Below are 21947 nucleotides of genomic sequence, written 5' to 3' on the forward strand. Positions count from 1 at the left end.
GCAGACGCTCCGACCAGTAGGTGAGCTTGCTGCTGGGATCAGGCCGATCAGGACTGAGCGAGACGGGCCGGACACGCCCTGGAGCCCTCCCTCCCTCGGCCCCTCCCCGGCTGGCCAACCCCCTGCGTCCCTCCCCGGCCCCGATCGTGCACCCGTGGGGTCCCTCGGCCTGGCCTGCGCCCTCTCGCCATCCGGGACCCCTCGGGGGATGTCGGGGAGCTGGTTCTGGCCCGATCCTGCTCAACGCAGGAGCTGCCCCCTGGTGGTCAGCGCGCTCCCACAAGGGAAGTGCCGCTCAGCCAGAAGCTGGGCTCATGGGGGGCGAGCCCAGGTGCAGTGGCAGGGCAGAAATCGAACCCGGGACCCTTTAGTCCGCAAGCAGACGGTCTATCCACTGAGCCACACTGGTCAGGGCTTTTTTATTATCATTCTTAATAGATAATCCTAGATAATAAAAAGCTAATATGCAAATTGTCCCCTCGACCAGGAGTTGGACCGGGAGTTCGAACAGGGGGCTGGGCTGGCCGCCAACCGCCCGGGGCCCTCCCCACGGCCGGCCCCACCCCCGATCGGACCCCTCCACCCAGATCGGGGGGGGGCGGGGGGGGAGCCAGACCCCACCTGTTAATGAATTCGTGCACCGGGCCTCTAGTCATATAATGTTTAACCCGGAGTCAGTGCACTTCGCCTCGTATCGGCCAATAATGGATATTTTTATCGGTCTTTGTGGCAATGGTCACCTTCGACCTTAGACCAGCAAGGTCTCCCTAACCCAGCGGTTCTCAGCCTGTGGGTCGTGGCCCGTTTGGGGGTCGAACGGCCCTTTCACGGGGGTCGCCTAGGACCGTCGGAAAACACATCTATAATCACATATTGTTTTTGTGATTGATCCCTGTGCTTTCATGCTGTTCTATGTGTCACCATGGAAATCCATCCTGCAGATCAGATGTTTCCATGACGATTCATAACAGCAGCCACATGACAGCGATGACATAGCAACGAGAATAATGTTATGGTTGGGGGTCCCCACAGCATGAGGAGCTGTATTCAAGGGTTGCGGCCTTAGGAAGGTTGAGAACCACTGATATAGATAGATATATAGATATAGATATAGATATAGATATAGATGATATAGATATAGATATAGATATAGATATATAGATATAGATATAGATGATATAGATATAGATGATATAGATATAGATATAGATATAGATATAGATATAGATATAGATATAGATATAGATGATATAGATATAGATATAGATATAGATATAGATATAGATATAGATGATATAGGTATAGTGATGAAGCAGCAACGAGAATAATTCTATGGTTGGGGGTCCCCACAGCATGAGGAGCTGTATTCAAGGGTTGTGGCGTTAGGAAGGTTGAGAACCACTGATATAGATAGATATATAGATATAGATATAGATATAGATATAGATATAGATATAGATATAGATGATATAGATATAGATGATATAGATATAGATGATCTAGATATAGATGATATAGATATAGATATAGATATAGATGATATAGATAAAATGATGAAGTAGCCACGGAAATAATGTTATGGTTGGGGGTCAATACAGCCTGAGGAGCTGTATTCCAGGGTCGCGGCCTCAGGAAGGTTGAGAACCGCTGCTCTAATCGATACTTTAACTCCACCACATGTCAGTTCAGATTTGGCTTCTAGTTTCGGGTCAAAGTCTTCTTTTCTGTTTTTCTTTTTGGTTAATCTTCACCAGAAGATATTTTTTTTTTATTTCCATTGTGATTTCAGACAGAACGGAAGGACTGGAGGGAGAGAGAGAGAGAAAGAGAGAGAAATTTCCGACATGAGAGAAACACATGAATGGGTTGCCTCCCGCACGTGCCCCGACCAGGGGAGGGGGACGAAATTCCCAGGCAGGTGCCGTTGGCCGTAAATCGAACCCACAACCCACCTGGGCCACATCGGCCAAGCTATGGATGCGTTTTCATTCAATACCAGCAGGAGCTGAAGACATTTTCGATTGTATTTGGCTCGTTCTACTAGGTTCATATATGCATAAGTATAGATATAAATGCGTGTGTGTGTATATATATATATATAGAGAGAGAGAGAGAGAGAGGGGGGGGGGAGGCCCGGTGCACAAAATTCATGCACAGGTAGGGTCCCTAGAGGCTGCCAGCTGCCGCCCTGCTGCCTGCCACTGCCGGTAAAATAAAACAGAATAAAGAAATAATAAAACAAAATAATAATAAAATAAAATAATAATAAAATTAATTACATAAAATAAAATAATTTAAAATAATAAAACAAAATAATAATAAAATAAATAAATAAATGACATAAAATAAAATAGGTAAAAAAATAAAACAAAATAATAATAACATAAAATAATAAAATAAAAAGTAATAAAACGAATAAAATAAAATGCGGTCGCTCACCTTTGCTTCTCTTCTCCCGTCAGCCGGGAACGACGCCGAGAAAGGCCACCAGGTCGCGAGGAGGATCCGAGAGGAGACGGGGAACCGGGAAGGTAGGGCCGGTGGGCATGGCCTGTAGGGGGCGCTGTGTCTCCACCACCCGCTATTCTATGGGGGATTTTTTTTTTTTTTTTTTGCACGGAATTTTTTCAAACTCGAAATGAATGAGAACAACACACACACAGAATAAGACCGTGTTAAGAATAATTCACCGGCTCTCGCTTGCACACCTGCCCTGGAAGGGATTCAAGGGTTTTTTTTGGGCTCATCTGTGGCTGTTTCAATAGTTTTAAGTGGCCCAAGGGCGTCAAACTCAAAGGCGAACACGGGCCAGATAAACCAGGTTGACGCGTAAAAAGCGAAAGCTTCTATTTTCACGGAAACGTAGTTTTATTCCGACAGAGACGTGCTGAGGGCAAAGGGCTGAGATAAATGAGTCGTCGTCGTGAACATAAAATAATAGAACATTTTAATAAAAATTAATATATTTTTCTTGAACGTGAACTAACCAGATGCTGAATAACGGTATCCATGAATCGGCGTCAGGCAGATAAACCTGTTTTTCTCGTTCCCCGAAAGCGAGATATTTCCCGTTGCGCACGCCAAGCAAGTCAGTCCGAGACGAAGGGTGCGGCCATCGGCTGCTAGAACATTCGCTGTCGGTATCAGTGAGGAGAGATGGTGCGCCTGAGTGTGAGGGAAATGAATGCAACACGATGAAAGGCCTTCAATTTTAAAAAATTAATCAATAAAATTGGTTAAAATTGATAAATTAAAATCAATTTTATTGATTTTAGAGGAGACAAACTATATGTGGCATATATAGGTTGGAGAACGTTCTAGAAGGCAGTTGGAGAATGTTCTAGAAGGCGGTTGGAGAATGTTCTAGAAGGCGGTTGTACAATATTCTAGAAGGCGGTTGGAGTATGTTCTAGAAGGCGATTGTAGAGTGTTCTAGAAGGCGGTTGAAGAATGTTCTAGAAGGCGGTTGTAGAATGTTCTAGAAGGCGGTTGTAGAATGTTCTAGAAGGCGGTTGAAGAATGTTCCAGAAGGTGTTGTTTAAATGACTTGGGGGCTTCCGTTGTGTCTGTTGAGGTTCAGGTTTGGCTGCAGGAAGCGATGGATGAAATTTAAGGACTTGTCTTTGGCGGCGTTTGCTTTCTGGGGACGGGGTCGGGCTGATATTCTTTTTTCTTAGTTCTTGCCAGGGTGCTTTATTCTCTGACATTTGGAGCCAATGGTCTTGCTAATTTATCAAAGAATCAGAAAGTAAATTACAAAGCAAAACCCCACAAAAAAAAATTTCAAAGGCTGCCCGGCTGGCGTGGCTCAGTGGTTGAACGTCGACCGAGGAACCAGGAGGTCCCGGGTTCGATTCTCGGTCAAGGGCACATGCCCGGGTTGTGGGCTCCATCCCCAACCAGTAGGGGGCGTGCAGGAGGCAGCCGGTCCGTGATTCTCTCTCATCATTCATGTCTCCCTCTCTCTCTCTCTCTCTCTCTCTCTCTCTCTCTCTCTCTCTCTCTCTTTTTCTCTCTCTCTCTCCCTTCCTGTCTGACCTTCCCTGCCTCTCCTTCTGCTGGCTCCCCAATGGGGTGCCCAAACCCAAGAGGGTCTGAAGTGGCCGCATTGGGACCAGAAATAGGTCACCAGCATCTTCTCCAAAATCTCCGACTCAGCCTTTCCCGGGGGCCAGGGTTGACTCAGCACAAACCCTGGCTTTGCAAAGTGGAGCAGAGGGTGGGGCGTCTCAGACAGAAAGACAATCCAGGCCCGGCCGGTGTGGCTCAGTGGTTGGGAGTCCACCCAGGAACCAGGGGGTCCCGGGTTCGAGTCCCGGTCAAGGGCACAGGCCCGGGTTGCGGGCTCCATTCCCAACCAGTAGGGGGCGTGCGGGAAGCAGGCAACGCATGATTCTCTCTCATCATGGATGTTTCTCTCTCTATTCCTCTCTGAAATCAATAAAGAATATTTTTTTAAAAAAAGAGAAATAGTTCAGAATGCAGGGAGAGAACCTTGGGGTATCTTGATTCACTCCAATATATTTTTTTTAATATATTTTATTGATATTTTTACAGAGAGGAAGGGAGAGGGACAGAGAGTCAGAAACATCGATGAGAGAGAAACATTGATCAGCTGCCTCCTGCACGCCCCCCACTGGGGATGTGCCCGCAACCCAGGTCCATGCCCTTGACCAGGAATCGAACCCGGGACCCTTCAGTCCGCAGGCCGACGCTCTATCCACACCGGCCAGGGCTCACCCCAATATCTTATCCTACGTTGATTGTCATTGTCCTGTCTGCATGGCATATAGAGGTTGTCCCAAAATCCATGTGTACACACCTTATAAAAAATATATATTTTTCTTATTGATTTCAGAGAGGAAGGGAGTGGGAGAGAGAGAGAGAAACATCCATGATGAGAGAGAATCACGGATCGGCTGCCTCCTGCATGCCCCCTACTGGGGATCGAGCCCCCAACCCAGGCCTGTGCCCTTGACCAGGAATCGAACCCGGGACCTCCTGGTTCCTGGGTGGACGCCCAACCACTGAGCCACACCATCCAGGGTGCCATCACCTGTTGCTTTTTTCCTCACACACGGGCCAATGATCCGCCCCAGATGCAAATTAGCCCCATTGATTTTCATTTCATTTTTATTTTTATTTTTTTAAATACATTTTATTGATTTTTTACAGAGAGGAAGGCAGAGGGATAGAGAGTCAGAAACATCGATGAGAGAGAAACACCGATCAGCCGCCTCCTGCACGCCCCCCACTGGGGATGTGCCCGCAACCCAGGTCCATGCCCTTGACCGGAATCGAACCCGGGACCCTTCGGTCCGCAGGCCAACACTCTATCCACTGAGCCACACCGGCCAGGGCTGGTTTTCATTTTAACAGAATCAGAAAACTTCAGTGATCATGATGCACAGGCCATGGTACAATATAGACGCGGGGAAGCGGCTGCTCGCTGTGTTGGGGGGACAGTGTCCCCGAAAATCCACCAACATCTAAAAAAAATATCCTATGAAAACATGGCCCTGTTTTCCCAGCGACGTGTCTCTTTGAGGCTGCATTTTCTTCAGCAAAAACAACAGATGGTGGCAGATTGGATGCAGGCGTCAAAGAAGAATCCTCTCATTTCTCTTTGCTTTTTCTTTAAAATATATTTTTTATTGATTTCACAGAGGACGGGAGAGGCAGAGGAACATCCGTGATGAGAGAGAATCGTGGACCCCGGCCGCCTCCCGCCCACCCCCTACTGGGGATCGAGCCCACAACGCGGGCCTGTGCCCTTGACCGGGAATCGAACCCGGGACCCTTCTGTCTACAGGTTGGCGCGCTACCCACTGAGCCACACCGGCCAGGGCCTGCCCTTGTCTTAAGCCACACGTTTGCACCAACGTAGGCCATTTCCAACATGAAGTCTGCACACACAGAAGTGTGAGGAGTTGAACCCTCTGTCGACACAGGGTGTCGGTGAAATTTTTTGGAATTTGAGTTTTTCCTGAGTCATGGTTTTCCATGTTTGGTCTTTCATGGTTTTGGATTTTTTTTCTTTCTTTTTTTTTTTTTTTTTGCTGAGTCATGGTTTTCGCTTTGGCTGACTCATGGTTTCGAATTTTTGCTGAGTCATGGCTTTTGACTTTTTGCCGAGTCATGGTTTTTTGAAATTTTTGCTGAGTCATGGTTTTTTGAAATTTCTGCTGAGTCATGGTTTTTAAAATTTTTTTGCTGCGTCATGGTTTCCATTTTGGCTGACTCATGGTTTCGAATTTTTTTTTTGCTGGGTCATGGTTTTCACTTTGGCTGACTCATGGTTTCGAATTTTTTTTTTTGCCGGGTCATGGTTTTCACTTTGGCTGACTCGTGGTTTCGAATTTTTTTTGCCAGGTCATGGTTTTGATCTTCCCAAGTCATGGTTTTATTTCTTACCGAGTCGTGCTGGTGCCCCTGCTGACTGAAGGCTTCCCTCTACCCGCGGGCCCTGCGAGACGTCTCCACGTCTTAGAGGCCGTGTGTTCAAGGCCGCTGGGCACGGGAGCTGGCGGCTGGGTGCCCTGTAGGTGCCCAGGTTATGTTGATGGTGGGCAAATGGACATAAGGGCGTTAAGGTTTTGGGGGGAGGGAGGGGCAGGGAGGTGGTCATCTCCACGAGCTGCCATATACAGAGAGCTTTTTTTTTAAAATAAAAAAATGTATTTTTATTGATGTCAGAGAAGGAAAGAGAGGAGAGAGAGAGAAACATCGATGATGAGAGAGAATCATGGACCGGCCGCCTCCTGCACGCCCCCGACTGGGGATCGAGCCCGCAACGCGGACGTGTGCCCTTGACCGGGAATCGAACCCGGGACCTCCTGGTTCATAGGTCGATGCTCAACCACTGAGCCATGCCATCAATTTTTAGAGAAAGTGGAAGAGAGGGAGAGAGAGAGAAAGAGAGAGAGAGAGAGAGAGAGAGAGAGAGAGAGAGAAAGAGAGAAACATTGATATAAGAGACACACACACGGGTTGCTTTCTCCCCACACCCACCTGGGGCAGGGAATTGAACCTGCAACCCAGGTACATGCCCTTGAGCAGTCATCGAACCCACAACCCTCCCATATGCGGCCGACCCTGTAACCACTGAGCCATCCTGGCCAGGGCGTAAGAAAACACACACACATATATATATTTTTTTATTTCGGCACCAAAATTCAGGGGCAGAGCTGGCACCGTTGGACGGCTTTGCAAATGCGTGTTTTCAGAAAAGACGGCGGGATTCCTGTCGGCGTCTTCATCCCGTCTGTTGCCATCTGTTCTTTCTGTTGCAGGAAGTCCACACTCGCAGACACCGCGCTGGAAAACGGACTGCTACTTTCTTTTAAATATCGATACCAGTAACAGGGTGATATGCTAATTAGACCGGACGTCTTCCGGGAGTCCTTACAGGCAAAGCCACGATGGGGGGGGGGGGGGGGGCGCCGAGGCAGAGGCAGTTGGGGCGATAAGGCCGGCGGGGGGGGGGGGGCAGTTAGGGGCGATCAGGCCAGCAGGGGAGAGCAGTTAGGGGCGATCAGGCCAGCAGGGGAGAGCAGTTAGGGGCGATCAGGCCGGCAGGGGAGGGCAGTTAGGGGCGATCAGGCCGGCAGGGGAGAGCAGTTAGGGGCGATCAGGCCGGCAGGGGAGGGCAGTCAGGGGTGATCAGGCCGGCAGGGGAGAGCAGTTTGGGGCGATCAGGCAGGCAGGCAGGTGAGTGGTTAGGAGCCAGTGGTCCCAGATTGGGAGAGGGTGCAGGCCGGGCTGAGGGACCCCCACCCCCCCACCCCCATGCATGAATTTCGTGCACCGAGCCTCTAGTATTTTTATTGATTTCAGACAAGGAAAGAGAGAGAGAGACAGAGGAGAGAGAGAAACATCCATGATGAGAGAGAATCATGCATGGGCCGCCTCCTGCACGCCCCCTAGTGGAGGACCGTTGAGGTAGCTCTTTCTCCTCGGCCTGCAGACTCAAAGGGTCCCAGGTTCGAGTCCCGACCTCTTAGCCCTTTACCTTCTCTGCCCTCCATCAGAACCCATCTGTCCAATTCGGGTTGTATATTTTTTTTTTCCACGGATGTTCCGTCTCTCGCTCTGAGAGACCCAGGATGGCTCATCTGACCTGCCCTGCGTCACGGCTGAGGGATCTTTCTGAGGCTAAAGACAGTGACTCACAGTCACATGCAGGGCCAAGGCATTGCTAGTTGGCCATCGGCCTGCAGGTTCCAACTGTGTCTCTCTTTTTAAAAACGTTCTCATGGCCCTGGCCGGTGTGGCTCAGTGGATAGAGCGTCGGCCTGCGGACTGAAGGGTCCCGGGTTCGATTCCCTGTCAGGGCACAGGCCCAGGTTGCGGGCTCCATCCCCAGTAGGGGGCGTGCAGGAGGCGGCCGATCCATGATTCTCTCTCATCATGGATGTTTCTCTCTCCCTCTCTCCCTTCCTCTCTGAAATCAATACAAATATATTTTTAAAAATTTTTTTAAATGTTTTTATGGATTTCAGACAGGAAAGTAGAGAGAGAGAGAGAGAGAAGCATGAATGATGAGAGAGAATCACGGACCGGCCGCCTCCTGCACGCCCTCCACTGGGGACCAAGCCCGCAACCCGGGCCTGTGCCCTTGACCGGGAATCGAACCCGGGACCTCCTGGTTCACAGGTCGGCGTTCAACCCCTGAGCCACGCCGGCCGGGCTGTTTGTATTTATTTTTATTTTTATTTTTATTTATTTTCAGAATCTTTTTTTTTTTTTTTTTGCCCGAAATAACCGAGCCGTCCCGAGGGCAGTTGAAAATGGGCTGCGTTCCCTCCTCACGTTGAAGGAAGTGACCCTGGTGGCATCAACGAGCCAGCCGTCCCCTGCTTCTCCTTTCTTTCCGCATCGGCAATAAAAACCATCTATTTCTCTTTCCGTTTCACGGCCAAGATACTCTAGGCGACATGATTGGGGCTGACAGCCCAATGCTGCTACAATGCTCTCCGCTGTTTGAAACACACACACACACACACACACACACACACACACACACACAAAACAGAAAAACAGCCCTGGCCTGTGTGGCTCAGTGGTTAGAGCGTCGGCCGGCGGACTGAAGGGTCCCGGGTTCGATTCCCGGTCAAGGGCACGGACCTCGGTGGCAGGCTCCTCCCCAGCCCCATTCATGTGTGTCTCTCTCACATCGATGTTTCTCTCTGTCTCTCCCTCTCTCTTCGCCTCCTCTCTCTAAAAATCAAGGGAAAAAAAATATACTCGGGGTAGGATGAAAAAAAATAAATAAATGAAAAGAAAGAAAAATAAAAACAGAAAAACATCCCAGCCGATTGAGATCCGATTTTTGCAAAGATCTGGGGGTTTGCAAAGATTATATATATAATTTTTTACTGATTTCAAAGAGGGAGAGGGAGAGAAACATCCAGGATGAGAGAGAATCATGGATCGGCCGCCTCCTGCACGCCCCCTACTGGTTGGGGTTGGAGCCGGCAACCCGGGCATGTGCCCTTGACCGGGAATCGAACCCGGGACCTCCTGGTTTCACGGGGTGACACTCAAGGGTTGAGCCACACCATCCGGGCGAATCCATCTTTTTTTGAGCTGAGATTAGAGGAAGCGTCGTCATGAGAGCATGTATCAGGGAACGGGCGCTTTTCCCGGGGAAAGAAAATTAAGCCCTAATTGAAGTGAGAATGAGACGCTCTGAATTCACAGAGCGAATTCTCTCCGTAATTAATTTCTGAAAGAAAGGAAATCTAAATGCCTTGCCCCCGGGTGAATAGCTCCATCATTATTATTTTTTTTTCCCATTAGATTTTTTTTTGCATTTTCTGGCTGTTCCGTTTAAAAGGCCTGTCGTTAAATTCATTAAAGTACTGATTCAGCGTCACATTGGTAATTATCAAATCAGAAGAGGCCCGGTGCATGGATTTGTGCACCTGGGGGGTCCCTCGGCCTGGCCTGTGGGGATCGGGCCGTAACCAGCTCTCTGACATCCCCCGGGGGGTCCCGGATGGCGAGAGGGTGGTTCTCGGGTGACGCACCCCGGAATCGGGCTCCCTTCTCTCTGGTTCTGGGTGCGTCACCCGAGAACTGCAGCTGCCAAGTCACCGAAGCTCCTGCGTTGAGCGTCTGTCTCCTGGAGGTCAGTGCGCGTCATAGCTACCGGTCGGAGCGTCTGCCCCTGGTGGTCAGTGTATGTCATAGCTACCGGTCGGAGCGTCTGCCCCCTGGTGGTCAGTGTACGTCATAGCTACCAGTCGGAGCGTCTGCCCCCTGGTGGTCAGTGTACGTCATAGCTACCAGTCGGAGCGTCTGCCCCCTGGAGGTCAGTGCACGTCATAGCTACCGGTCGGAGCGTCTGCCCCCTGGTGGTCAGTGTGTGTCATAGCTACCAGTCGGAGCGTCTGCCCCCTGGTGGTCAGCGCGCGTCATAGCTACCGGTCGGAGCATCTGCCCCCTGGTGGTCAGTGTGTGTCATAGCTACCGGCCGGAGCGTCTGCCCCCTGATGGTCAGTGCGCGTCATAGCTACCGGTCGGACCTCTGCCCCCTGGTGGTCAGTGTGCGTCATAGCTACCGGTCAGAGCGTCTGCCCCCTGGTGGTCAGTGTGTGTCATAGCTACCGGTCGGAGCGTCTGCCCCCTGGTGGTCAGTGTGTGTCATAGCTACCGGTTGGAGCGTCTGCCCCCTGGTGGTCAGTGAGGGTCATAGCTACCGGTCGGACCTCTGCCCCCTGGTGGTCAGCGCGCGTCATAGCTACCGGTCGGACCTCTGCCCCCTGGTGGTCAGCGCGCGTCATAGCTACCGGTCGGAGCGTCTGCCCCCTGGTGGTCAGCGCGCGTCATAGCTACCGGTCGGAGCGTCTGCCCCCTGGTGGTCAGTGTGTGTCATAGCTACTTGTCAAACAGTCGAATGGTCAGATGGTCCCTTAGGCTTTTTATACATAGATGCTCCGTTGCGTGTAGGAGCCAGACAGACAGTGCCAAGAAGACATGATAGCCGGGCTGGCATGACTCAGAGGCTGAGCACTGACCTATGAACCAGGAGGTCCCGAGTTCGATTTCCGGTCAAGGGCACATGCCCGGGTTGCGGGCTCCATCCCAACCAGTAGGGGGCGTGCAGGAGGCAGCCGATCCATGATTCTCTCTTATCATGGATGTTTCTCTCTCTCTCTCCCTCTCCCTTCCTCTCTGGAATCAATAAAAATATATATTTAAACTAGAGGCCTGGTGCAGGAATTCATGCACAGATGGGGTCCAGCCTGCTCACCCCAATTAGGGCCGATCTAGCGGGTGTCTGGGGGGCGGACCTGCTATGATTGGCCAGCTGGCCCCACCCCCAGTCAGGGTGCGAAAGGCCTGGTCAAACTCCCAGTGGAATTCCTGGCCTAGGAGACAATTTGCATATGAGCCTGTTATTATATAGGATTTTAAAAAAAATATTTTTACTGATTTCAAACAGGAAGGGAGAGGGAGAGGGATGGAGAAACATCCATGAGGAGAGAGAATCATGGACCGGCTGCCTCCTGCACGCCCCCTACTGGGGATCGAGGCCACAACCCGGGCATGTGGCCTTGGCCAGGAATCGAACCTGGGACCCTTCAGTCCGCAGGCCGACGCTCTATCCACTGAGCCACACCAGCTAGGGCTTTATTTAAATTTTTTTTTACACGTCAGATTCTCACCCCAAAGAGATATGAGCTCCCACCAGGCCCCCTGAAATCGGCCAGTACGTCGTGCGGGCGGTGATTTCTCGCCAAACCAGGTGGACCCTGTTCTGTAGAATCTCAGGCCGACGGGACAGGGCCCCCCCTGTGGTGACAGGTGAGTGTCCGGAACCTTCTGGGGCTGAGCCCGCAGGTGGGACGGCTGTTTTGACCGGCCGGCCGGTGGGAGCGCCGTGGACAGCTCATGGCCCCGGAGACACCCTCCTGGGAGTTTTGTGTGAATCATTAGCTTCTAGCTCCTGAGTCATGGTCTCTGACTCACTCCCCCTGATGTCCTTGGGGGGAGCAGCTACTGGCCCATGTCCTTAGTTTCAAGAGCCGGTTGTATAGGGTGTCCCAAAATTCACGCAAGAAGTAATTTTGATAGAAAATACAGGTTTATCATTAAAAGTTGTAAATTTTTTATTGGTTCATAAAGTATACAGTCTAGGGTTATGTGTGGAACAGCACATTGGGCATATGGCCTCCACAGCTTTGCTGGCACATGCGCACTCTTTTGTTGAAATTTAACAGCCTTTGAACATGGGATATGTATATAATGTATATATACAAAGGGCGTCCCAAAATTCACGCAAGAAGTCATTTTGATAGAAAACACAGGTTTGTCATTAAAAATTGTAAGTTTTTTATTGATTCATAAAGGACACAGTCTAGGGTTGTGTATGGAATAGCCCATCGGGTCCATGGCCTCCCCGGCTTTGCTGGCACAGACGCCAAGCCGCAGTCTTCATGGGTCTTCCTTGTCCCTGCTCCTGGGCCGTCATTGGTACTTGGTGATGCTGATCGAATCGAAGGGATTGACATCCAAGGGCAACAGATATTAGAATCTGATCCAATAAACCAAGTCAAATTAGGCTTTTATTTATTTTTTGTTGTTGTGGTTGATGCTCACGCAAAATTCAAATCTTGCGTGAGTTTTGGGACGCCCTATATTTCTCTGTGAAAGACCAATTATTGTCCGACGCTTTCCTAACAGCGTTCATGGCTAGGGGATCCGAGAAGGGGTGTGTTTGAAGTTCCCTGTTCGGTGGATGAAGAATAGGGTACGGCCCGGCCAGGGTGGCCCAATGGTTGAGCCTCGGCCCAGGAACCAGGAGGTCAGGGTGGGTTCGATTCCCGGTCAAGGGCACATGCCTGGGTTGTGGGCTCAAACCCCAGTAGGGGGCGTGCAGGAGGCAGCCGATCCTTGATTCTCTCTCTCTCTCCCTCTCCCTTCTTCTCTCTGAAATGAATAAAAATATATATATATTTTAAATATGTTTTATTGATTTCTTACAGGGAGGAAGGGAGAGGAATAGAGAGTTAGAAACATCGATGAGAGAGAAACATCGATCAGCTGCCTCCTGCACGCCCCCGACTGGGGATGTGCCCCAACCAAGGTACATGCCCTTGACCGGAATCGAACCCGGGATCCTTGAGTCTGCAGGCCGATGCTCTATCCACTGAGCTACACCGGTTAGGGGTATATATATTTTTTAAAAAATTAATTCAGCTACACAAAGAGAACACACACACACACACACACACACACACACACAGACACCAGACTCTTGAGAGAAAATGCATACAGAAGGGGAAGAGAATGAATTTCCTGATTTCTCCTCTCTCTCTCTCTCTCTCTCTCTCTCTCCCTCTCTCTCTCTCAGCGACACCACCTGGGTTTCTTTGCTCAAAGGCAATTCATCTCCGTTGCCCAGTAAACGGGATCCCAGATGTAGGCCACCGTGGGCAGGTGTTATGCGCCAACATCATATGCTCCTCGTCGAGAAAACCCACTGGGATGAGCAGAGCATGACTCAGCAAGGCGCCTCCTGCAAATTAAACCTCTCAGAGCGACAGGGCGATTTCGTTCCAGACAGAACAGGACGGGGGACACAGCCCTGAGCCAAGAGGGAGGCCTCCCAGGACGAGGAAGGATGGAGAATAATATTAACAGCTTCTTGTTTCAGTGAGTCAGATTCCCCTACACACAAGAGCCCAAATCATGACCCAGAGTCTGCAAACTCATTAGTCAACACAGCCAAATATCAACGGGACAACGATTGAAATCCCTTTTGAGATTTCGAAAGATATTGGGATGCCACTCGATTGATTGGGGTCCTTGTATGGAAAGATATTGGGATGTCGCTCAATTGATTGGGGTCCTGATATGGAAAGATATTGGGATGTCATTCAATTGATTGGGGTCCTTATATGGAAAGATATTGGGATGTCGCTCAATTGATTGGGGTCCTGATATGGAAAGATATTGGGATGTCATTCAATTGATTGGGGTCCTTATATGGAAAGATATTGGGATGTCGCTCAATTGATTGGGGTCCTTATGAGGAAAGATATTGGGATGTCACTCAATTGATTGGGGTCCTTATATGGAAAGATATTGGGATGTCGCTCAATTGATTGGGGTCCCTATATGGAAAGATATTGGGATGTCACTCAATTGATTGTGGTCCTTATATGGAAAGATATTGGGATGTCACAGAGTTGATTGGGGTCCTTATATGGAAAGCTATTGGGATGTAACATCATTGATTGGCTGGATACCCAGTAGGGGGCGTGCAGGAGGCAGCCGATGCATGATTCTCTCTCATGGATGTTTCTCTTTCTCTCTCCCTCTCCCTTCCTCTATGAAATCAATTTTTTTAAAAATGTTTTAAGGAGCCCTGGCCGGTGTGGCTCAGTGGATAGAGCGTCGGCCTGCAGACTGAAGGGTCCAGGGTTCGATTCTGGTCAAGGGCATATGCCTGGGTTGCAGGCTCCTCCCCGGCCCGGGCCCTGGTCGGGGCGAGTGCAGGAGGCACCCCATCGAGGTGTCTCTCTCACATCGATGTTTCTGTCTGTCTCTCCCTCTCTCTTCTGCTCTCTCTAAAAATCAATGGGGAAATATCGCTGGTAATAGAAGAAATTCTGTGATTTGCAGATTCTTAATCTTTGCTGTACGAGGACCCCCGTGAAATGACTGACACCCCCTCTTTGCCCCAGAAGAGAAGCCAATCAAGGGACTGACACCCCAACATCTTTGTCATATAAGGGACCAATCATTTGAGTGACATCCCAATATTATTGCCATATTAGAGACCCAATCAATGGAGTGAAATCTCATCTTTGCCATATAAGGACCCCAATCAACTGAGTGGCATACCAATATCTTTGCCATAGAAGAGACCCAATCAATTGAGTGACATCCCAATATCTTTGCCATATTAGAGACCCAATCAATGGAGTGTAATCTCATCTTTGCCATATAAGGAGCCCAATCAAGGGACCTGCATCCCTACATCTTTGTCATATAAGGGGCCAATCAATTGAGTGACATCCCAATATCTTTGCCATATAAGGAGCCCAATCAATTGAATGACATTGTTGTCACTCTATCCCAGCGGTTCTCAACCTGTGGGTCGCGAACCCTTTGGGGGTCGAATGACCCTTTCACAGGGGTCGCCTAAGACCATCGGAAAACACACATATAATTACATATTGTTTTTGTGATTAATCACGATGCTTAAATTATATTCAATTTGTAACAATGAAAATCCATCCTGCAGATCAGATATTTCCATGACGATTCATAACAGCAGCAACATGACAGTGATGAAACAGCAACGAGAATAATGTTATGGTTGGGGGTCCCCACAGCATGAGGAGCTGTATTCAAGGGTCGCGGCGTTAGGAAGGTTGAGAACCACGGCTCTAGCCGCTGGGGATGCTGGAAAGATAACCGGCATTCTTGTCTATTTCAGTGGAGTTCTCCTTCTGCGACCTGGCGTCCATGCGGTCCATCCGGGAATTCGTCCTCAAGTTCAAGGAGAAGAAATTGCCTCTCCATGTTTTGGTCAACAATGGTGAGCTCTGACCAATCCCAGAGGCTGATTATTTTATTTTATTGACAAGAGGACTGGTGCACAAATTCGTGCACAGGAGGGGTCCGGCTGGCTGGCCCCAATCGGGCCAATGGGGCTGGGCTGGTAGCGAGGAGGGGACGTGGGCAGCTGGCTGGCCGGCCCAGCCCCCTGGTCGAACTCCCGGTCGAACTCAAGGTGGAGGGGACAATTTGCATATTAGCCTTTTATTATATAGGATTTTTAACAATATATTTTTATTGATTTCAGAGCAGAAAGATGAGAGAGAGAGAGAGAGAGAGAGAGGCAGAGAGAGAGAGAAGGATCAGTTGCCTCCTGCATGCCCCCTATTGAGGATCAAGCCCACAATCTGGATAGGTGCCCCGACTTGGAATCGAACCCTGAACTTCTGGTTTGTAAGTTGACACTCAACCACTGAGCAACAGCAGCGGCCAGGGGCTAAACATTCCCTTAAAATAATATACAAAAGAATAAGCACCCTGGCTGGTGTGGCTCAGTGGATAGAGCATCAGTCCTTGGACTGAAGGGTCCCGGGTTCGATTCCGGCCAAGGGCACATGCCCGGGTTGTGGGCTCGATCCCCAGTAGGGGGCGTGCAGGAGGCAGCCGATCCATGATTCTCTCTCATCATGGATGTTTCTATCTCTCTCTCTCTCCCTCTCCCTTCCTCTCTGAAATCAATAAAAAATCGTAAAAAATCTATATATATAAAAGCCTAAGCAACCGTTCAACCATTGGACTGGTAGCTGTGACACACACCGACCACCAGGGGGCAGACGCTCAATGCACAAGCATGGAAACAAGGAACAGACTGATGGATCTCAGAGGGAAGAGGCGGGGAGGGCTGGCCTGGCCTGTGGGGATCGGGCCAAAACCGGGTCTCCGACATCCCCCGAGGGGTCCCGGATTGCAAGAGGGCACAGGCCAGGCCGAGGGACTCCACCGGTGCACGAATCCGTGCACTGGACCTCCAATCATCCTATAGAATAAAAGGGTAATATGCAAATTGACCCTCACAGCAGAACGACTGGGAATGAGTGGTCGCTATGACACACACTGACCACCAGGGGCAGACGCTCAATGCAGGAGCTGCCCTCTGGTGGTCAGTGTGCTCCCACATGGGGGAGCTCTGCTCAGCCACAAGCCAGGCTGACGGCTGCCAGGACAGCGGTGGTGGTGGGAGCCTCTCCCGCCTCCTCAGCAGTGCTAAGGATGTCCGACTGCAGCTTAGGCCTGCTCCCCGCTGGCAAGCGGACATCCCCCGAGGGCTGCCTGGCTGCCAGAGGGATGTCTGACTGCCAGCTTAGGCCCAATCCCCCTGGGAGCGGGCCTAAGCCAGCAGGTGGACATTCCCTGAGGGCTCCCGGGCTGCCAGAGGGATGTCTGACTGCCAGCTTAGGCCAAATCCCCCGGGTAGCAGGCCTAAGCCAGCAGGTGGACATTCCCCGAGGGCTCCCGGGCTGCCAGAGGGATGTCTGACTGCCAGCTTAGGCCCAATTCCCCAGGGAGCGGGCCTAAGCCAGCAGGTGGACATCCCCCGAGGGGTCCCAGACTGCGAGAGGGCACACGCCTGGCTGAGGGACTCCCCCCCCCCCCCCCCCCCGGAGTGCACAAATTTTTCTGCACCGGGCCTCTAGTCTATAATATTATAAGCATAATATGCTAATTAGAATGGACGTCCTTCCGGGCATCCTTCCAGATGAACCCCAGGTGGCGAGGGAAGCCCGGATCCTGGTGTCTCCATTGGAGGGTCCACAGACCCAGAGCAGAGACCTGGGAGCCAGGACAGGCCGTCCCCACCCCATCTCAGCGCACGCTCCCCCCCAATTCCCTGTGTCCCCAGCCGGCGTGATGATGGTCCCCCAGAGGAAGACGGCAGACGGGTTTGAGGAACACTTCGGCCTGAACTACCTGGGTCACTTCCTGCTCACCAACCTGCTCCTGGACACCCTGAGGGAGTCGGGACGCCCCGGCCGCAGCGCCCGGGTGGTGAGCGTGTCCTCGGCGACGCACTACGTCGGGGAGCTGGCCCTGGACGACCTTCAGAGCAGGTGGGTGCAGGGGGCAGGCCCCCGTCCGTCCGGACAGCGATGCTTCAAGTTCAAGGTCACCTGGCCCTCCAGACACTCGGACACTCCGGGCTCCGCCCTCCTGACCAGATCAACGGTCATTCATGTCACCAACCTTTTTTTTTATTTTTTTATTTTTCTTTTTGGTTAATCCTCACTGGTGGATATGTTCCCCAATACTTGACATTTTTATTTTTTAAGTATATTTGTATTGATTTCAGAGAGGAAGGGAGAGCAAGAGAGAGACAGAAACATTGATGCTGAGAGAGATTCACGGACCGGCTGCCTCCTGCACGCCCCCTACTGGGGGTTGAGCCTGCAACCTGGGCATGTGCCCTTGACCAGAATCGAACCCGGGACCCTTCGGTCCACAGGCTGATGCTCTATCCACTGAGCCAAACTGGCCAGGGCTTAAATATTTTTTATTGATTTCAGAGAGAAGAAGGGAGAGGGAGAGGGAGAGAAACATCCATGATGATAGAGAATCATGGATCGGCTGCCTTCTGCACGCCCCCTACTGGGGATAGAGCCTGCAACAGAGATATGTGCTATGACAGGGAATTGAACCAGGGAACCTTTAGTCTCCAGGCCGATGCTCTATCCACTGAGCCAAACCAGCTAGGGCTACTTTTATTTATTTTTTAAGTATATTTGTATTGATTTCAGAGAGAAAGGGGGAGGGAGGGAGGGAGAGAGAGAAAAACCTCCATGATGAGAGAGAATCACTGATCGGCTGCCTCCTGCACGCCCCCTACTGGGGATGGAGGCCAACACCTGCGCCATGTGCCCTTGACCAGAATCGAACCCGGGACCCTTCAGTCCGCAGGCAGACGCTCTATCCACTGAGCAACACCGGCCAGGGCTCCATTAACTTTTTAGAGTGAGTGGAGGAGAAAGAGGAAAAGAGAGAGAGAGAGAGAGAGAGAGAGAGACATCAATCAGTTGCCACCCCCGTGCACTCGGACCGGGAGCGGGAATCGAACCTACAACCCAGGTATGTGGCCCTCAATGGGGAGTTTGACCCCACGACCCCTTGGTGCACAGGCGGATGCACTAACCACTGAACCACGCCAGCCAGGGCACACCACCCATTTTTTTTATGATCCCGCCTCCTGGTGATAATTATAACGACCATATCTGCTAATTGTTTACTGTTTTGCAATCCCACGTTGAGGCTCATTGCCCACAGGGGCTCGCTCATCCGTCAGAGAAGGTCTTGTAGACAAATACGCTAATGATCATCATCATTTTGCACGTGGCGAGGCTGAAGAATGCGTTTTGCCTCTGGTATCTTCCGAAAGCTGTTAGGCAATCATCAAACAGCCCGGGAAATAGAACGGCGGAATCGTTTAATAATTCATTCATGTAGGCCCCGGCCGGCGTGGCTCAGTGGTGGAGCGTCGACCGGTGAACCAGGAGGTCCCGGGTTCGATTCCCGGTCAAGGGCACAGGCCCGGGTTGTGGGCTTGATCCCCAGTGGGAGGCATGCAGGAGGCGGCCGATCTGTGATTCTCTCTCATCATTGATGTCTCTCTCTCTCTCTCCCTCTCCCTTCCTCTCTGAAATCAATAAAAATGTATTAAAAACAATATAAATATAAAACAAAAATATTTTAAAAAAATAAAAATTTTAAAAGAAAAGCCATGGAAAATATATCCTCACGTGAGGATTACACAAATAAAAAAAAAAGAATCGGTACCCAGCTGGTGTGGCTCAGTGGATAGAACATCGCCCTGCGGACTGAAAGGTCCTGGGTTCGATTCCCAGTCAAGGGCACATACCCGGGTTGTGGGCTCGATCCCCAGTGGGGGGCGTGCAGGAGGCAGCCGGTCCATGATTCTCTCTCATCATGGATGTTTCTCTCTCTCTTCCTCTCCCTTCTTCTCTCCCCAAAGTCAGTGAACAAAATCCTATATTTAAAAAAACCCGGATATGCTAAGGGTCTAGTCGTTCGGTCGGCCATTCAATCAATCAAAACGTAATTTGCTAATGACATGCTAAGGCCGCTCCACCGCTCGCTATGACGTGCACTGACCACCAGGGGGTAGACAGTCGACCAGTCGCTATGACGTGCACTGACCACCAGGGGGTAGACCGTCGACCGGTCAACCAGCTGCTATGACGTGCACTGACCACCAGGGGGCAGACAGTCGACCGGTCAACCAGCTGCTATGACGTGCACTGACCACCAGGGGGTAGACAGTCGACCAGTCGCTATGACGTGCACTGACCACCAGGGGGCAGACAGTCGACCGGTCAACCAGCTGCTATGACGTGCACTGACCACCAGGGGGCAGACAGTCGACCGGTCAACCAACTGCTATGATGTGCACTGACCACCAGGGGGCAGACAGTCAACTCGTCGACCAGTCGCTATGACGCACACTGACCATCAGGGGGCAGACGCTCCAACCGGTATGTTAGCTTGCTGCTTGGGTCTGGCCGATCGGGACTGAGCGAGACAGGCCGGACACGCCCTGGAGCCCTCCCTCCCGCGGTTCCTCCCCGGCTGGCCAACCTCCCGCGTCCCTCCCCGGCCCCGATCGTGCACCCGTGGGGCCCTCGGCCTGGCCTGCGTCCTCTCACAATTCCGGCTGAGGGATCCCCCCGCCAAGTGCATGAATTTCGTGCACCGGGCCTCTAGCGTCAAAAATAAAAAATTAAAAGGACAGGAAACACCCCTTGGAAATGCAGGAGGCGTTGCTAATGGACATGGGGAGCGGGTTAGGGATGTGGGACGGAGGGGAGAACCCGGACTTGGCCAGGATCCAGCCACTCAGCGCCTTCTCCCCCTTGTCTTCTCGTAGGGGCGGCTACTCCCCGCACGGTGCCTATGCCCAGAGCAAGCTGGCCCTGGTGCTCTTCACCTACCACCTCCAGGAGCTGCTGGCCGCCCAGGGCAGCCACGTGACCGCCAACGTGGCCGACCCCGGCGTGGTCGACACGGACCTCTACAAGCATGTCTTCTGGGGCACCCGTCTGGTCAAGAAGCTTTTCGGCTGGTTGTTCTTCAAGGTAAGCCTCCGACGTATCTTTATTATTATTATTATTATTATTATTTAATAGAGAGGGAGAGAAACATCCATGAGGAGAGAGAATCATGGACTGGCCGCCTCCTGCACGCCCCCTACTGGTGGGGGATGGAGCCCACAACCTGGGCGTGTACCCTTGACCGGGAATCGAACCGCGACCTTCTGGTTCATAGGTTGATGCTCACCACTGAGCCACGCCAGCTGGGCAATGTAGAATTCTATCTATCATCTATCTATCTATCTATATCTATCTATCTATCTATCTATCTATCTATCATCTATCTATATCTATCTATCTATCTATCTATCTATCTATATCTATGTCTATTTATTTTAATTAATTTAAGAGAGGGAGGGAAAGATAGAAACATCCATGATGAGAGAGAATCATGGGTCGGCCGCCTCCTGCACGCCCCCTACTGGTTGGGGATGGAGCCTGCACCCCGGGCCTGTGCCCTTGACCGGGAATCGAACCCTAACCTTCTAGTTCATAGGTCGACGCTCAACCACTGAGCCACGCCAGCTGGACAATGTAGAACTCTATCTATCTATCTATCTATCTATCTATCTATCTATCTATCTATGTATGTATGTATCTATCTATCTATCTATCTATCTATCTATGTATCTATCTATCTATCTATCTATATCTATGTCTATTTATTTTAATTCATTTAAGAGAGGGAGGGAAAGATAGAAACATCCATGATGAGAGAGAATCATGGATTGGCTGCCTCCTGCACGCCCCCTACTGGTTGGAGATGGAGCCTGCAACCCGGGCATGTGCCCCTGACCGGGAATCGAACCCTGACCTCCTGGTTCCTAGGTGGACGCTCAACCACTGAGCCATGCCAGCTGGGCAATGTAGAACTCTATCTATCTATCTATCTATCTATCTATCTATCTATCTATCTTTCTATATCTATCTATCTATCTATCTATCATCTATCTATATCTATCTATCTATCTATCTATCATCTATCTATGTATCTATCTATCTATCTATCTATCTATGTATCCATCTATCTATCTATCTATATGTCTATTTATTTTAATTTATTTAAGAGAGGGAGAGAAAGATAGAAACATCCATGATGAGAGAGAATCATGGATCAGTTGCCTCCTGCACGCCCCCCACTGGGGATCACCTCCGTTCTCTTTTCCTGCTTCCGCTAGGCCCCTCATTTCTGCCATCTCTCAATTCTGCGGAATAGTACCTCCTTGGAAAGCATTCCCCAAACTGTACCCCTGCCCCCTGTTTAATTTTGTAATA

General features: G+C 50.7%; 2 protein-coding genes across 2 annotated transcripts in view; both read left to right on the forward strand.

Moving 5' to 3' along the window:
• Positions 1–21947, forward strand: part of DHRSX (dehydrogenase/reductase X-linked) — a 40339-nt gene that overhangs the window by 17212 nt on the left and 1180 nt on the right. Inside the window, exons 3-6 of the mRNA XM_070402697.1 lie at positions 2463–2531; positions 15455–15556; positions 17417–17624; positions 20450–20657. Of these exons, the coding sequence (XP_070258798.1) occupies positions 2463–2531; positions 15455–15556; positions 17417–17624; positions 20450–20657 (587 nt within the window). The remainder of the gene's footprint in view (positions 1–2462; positions 2532–15454; positions 15557–17416; positions 17625–20449; positions 20658–21947) is intronic.
• Positions 1–21947, forward strand: part of ZBED1 (zinc finger BED-type containing 1) — a 126623-nt gene that overhangs the window by 17122 nt on the left and 87554 nt on the right. The window lies entirely within an intron of this gene.

The sequence above is a fragment of the Myotis yumanensis genome, unplaced genomic scaffold (genome assembly GCF_028538775.1).
Source record: "Myotis yumanensis isolate MYYU_CA2020_CCGP unplaced genomic scaffold, mMyoYum1.0.hap1 SCAF_24, whole genome shotgun sequence".
NCBI lineage: Eukaryota > Metazoa > Chordata > Mammalia > Chiroptera > Vespertilionidae > Myotis > Myotis yumanensis.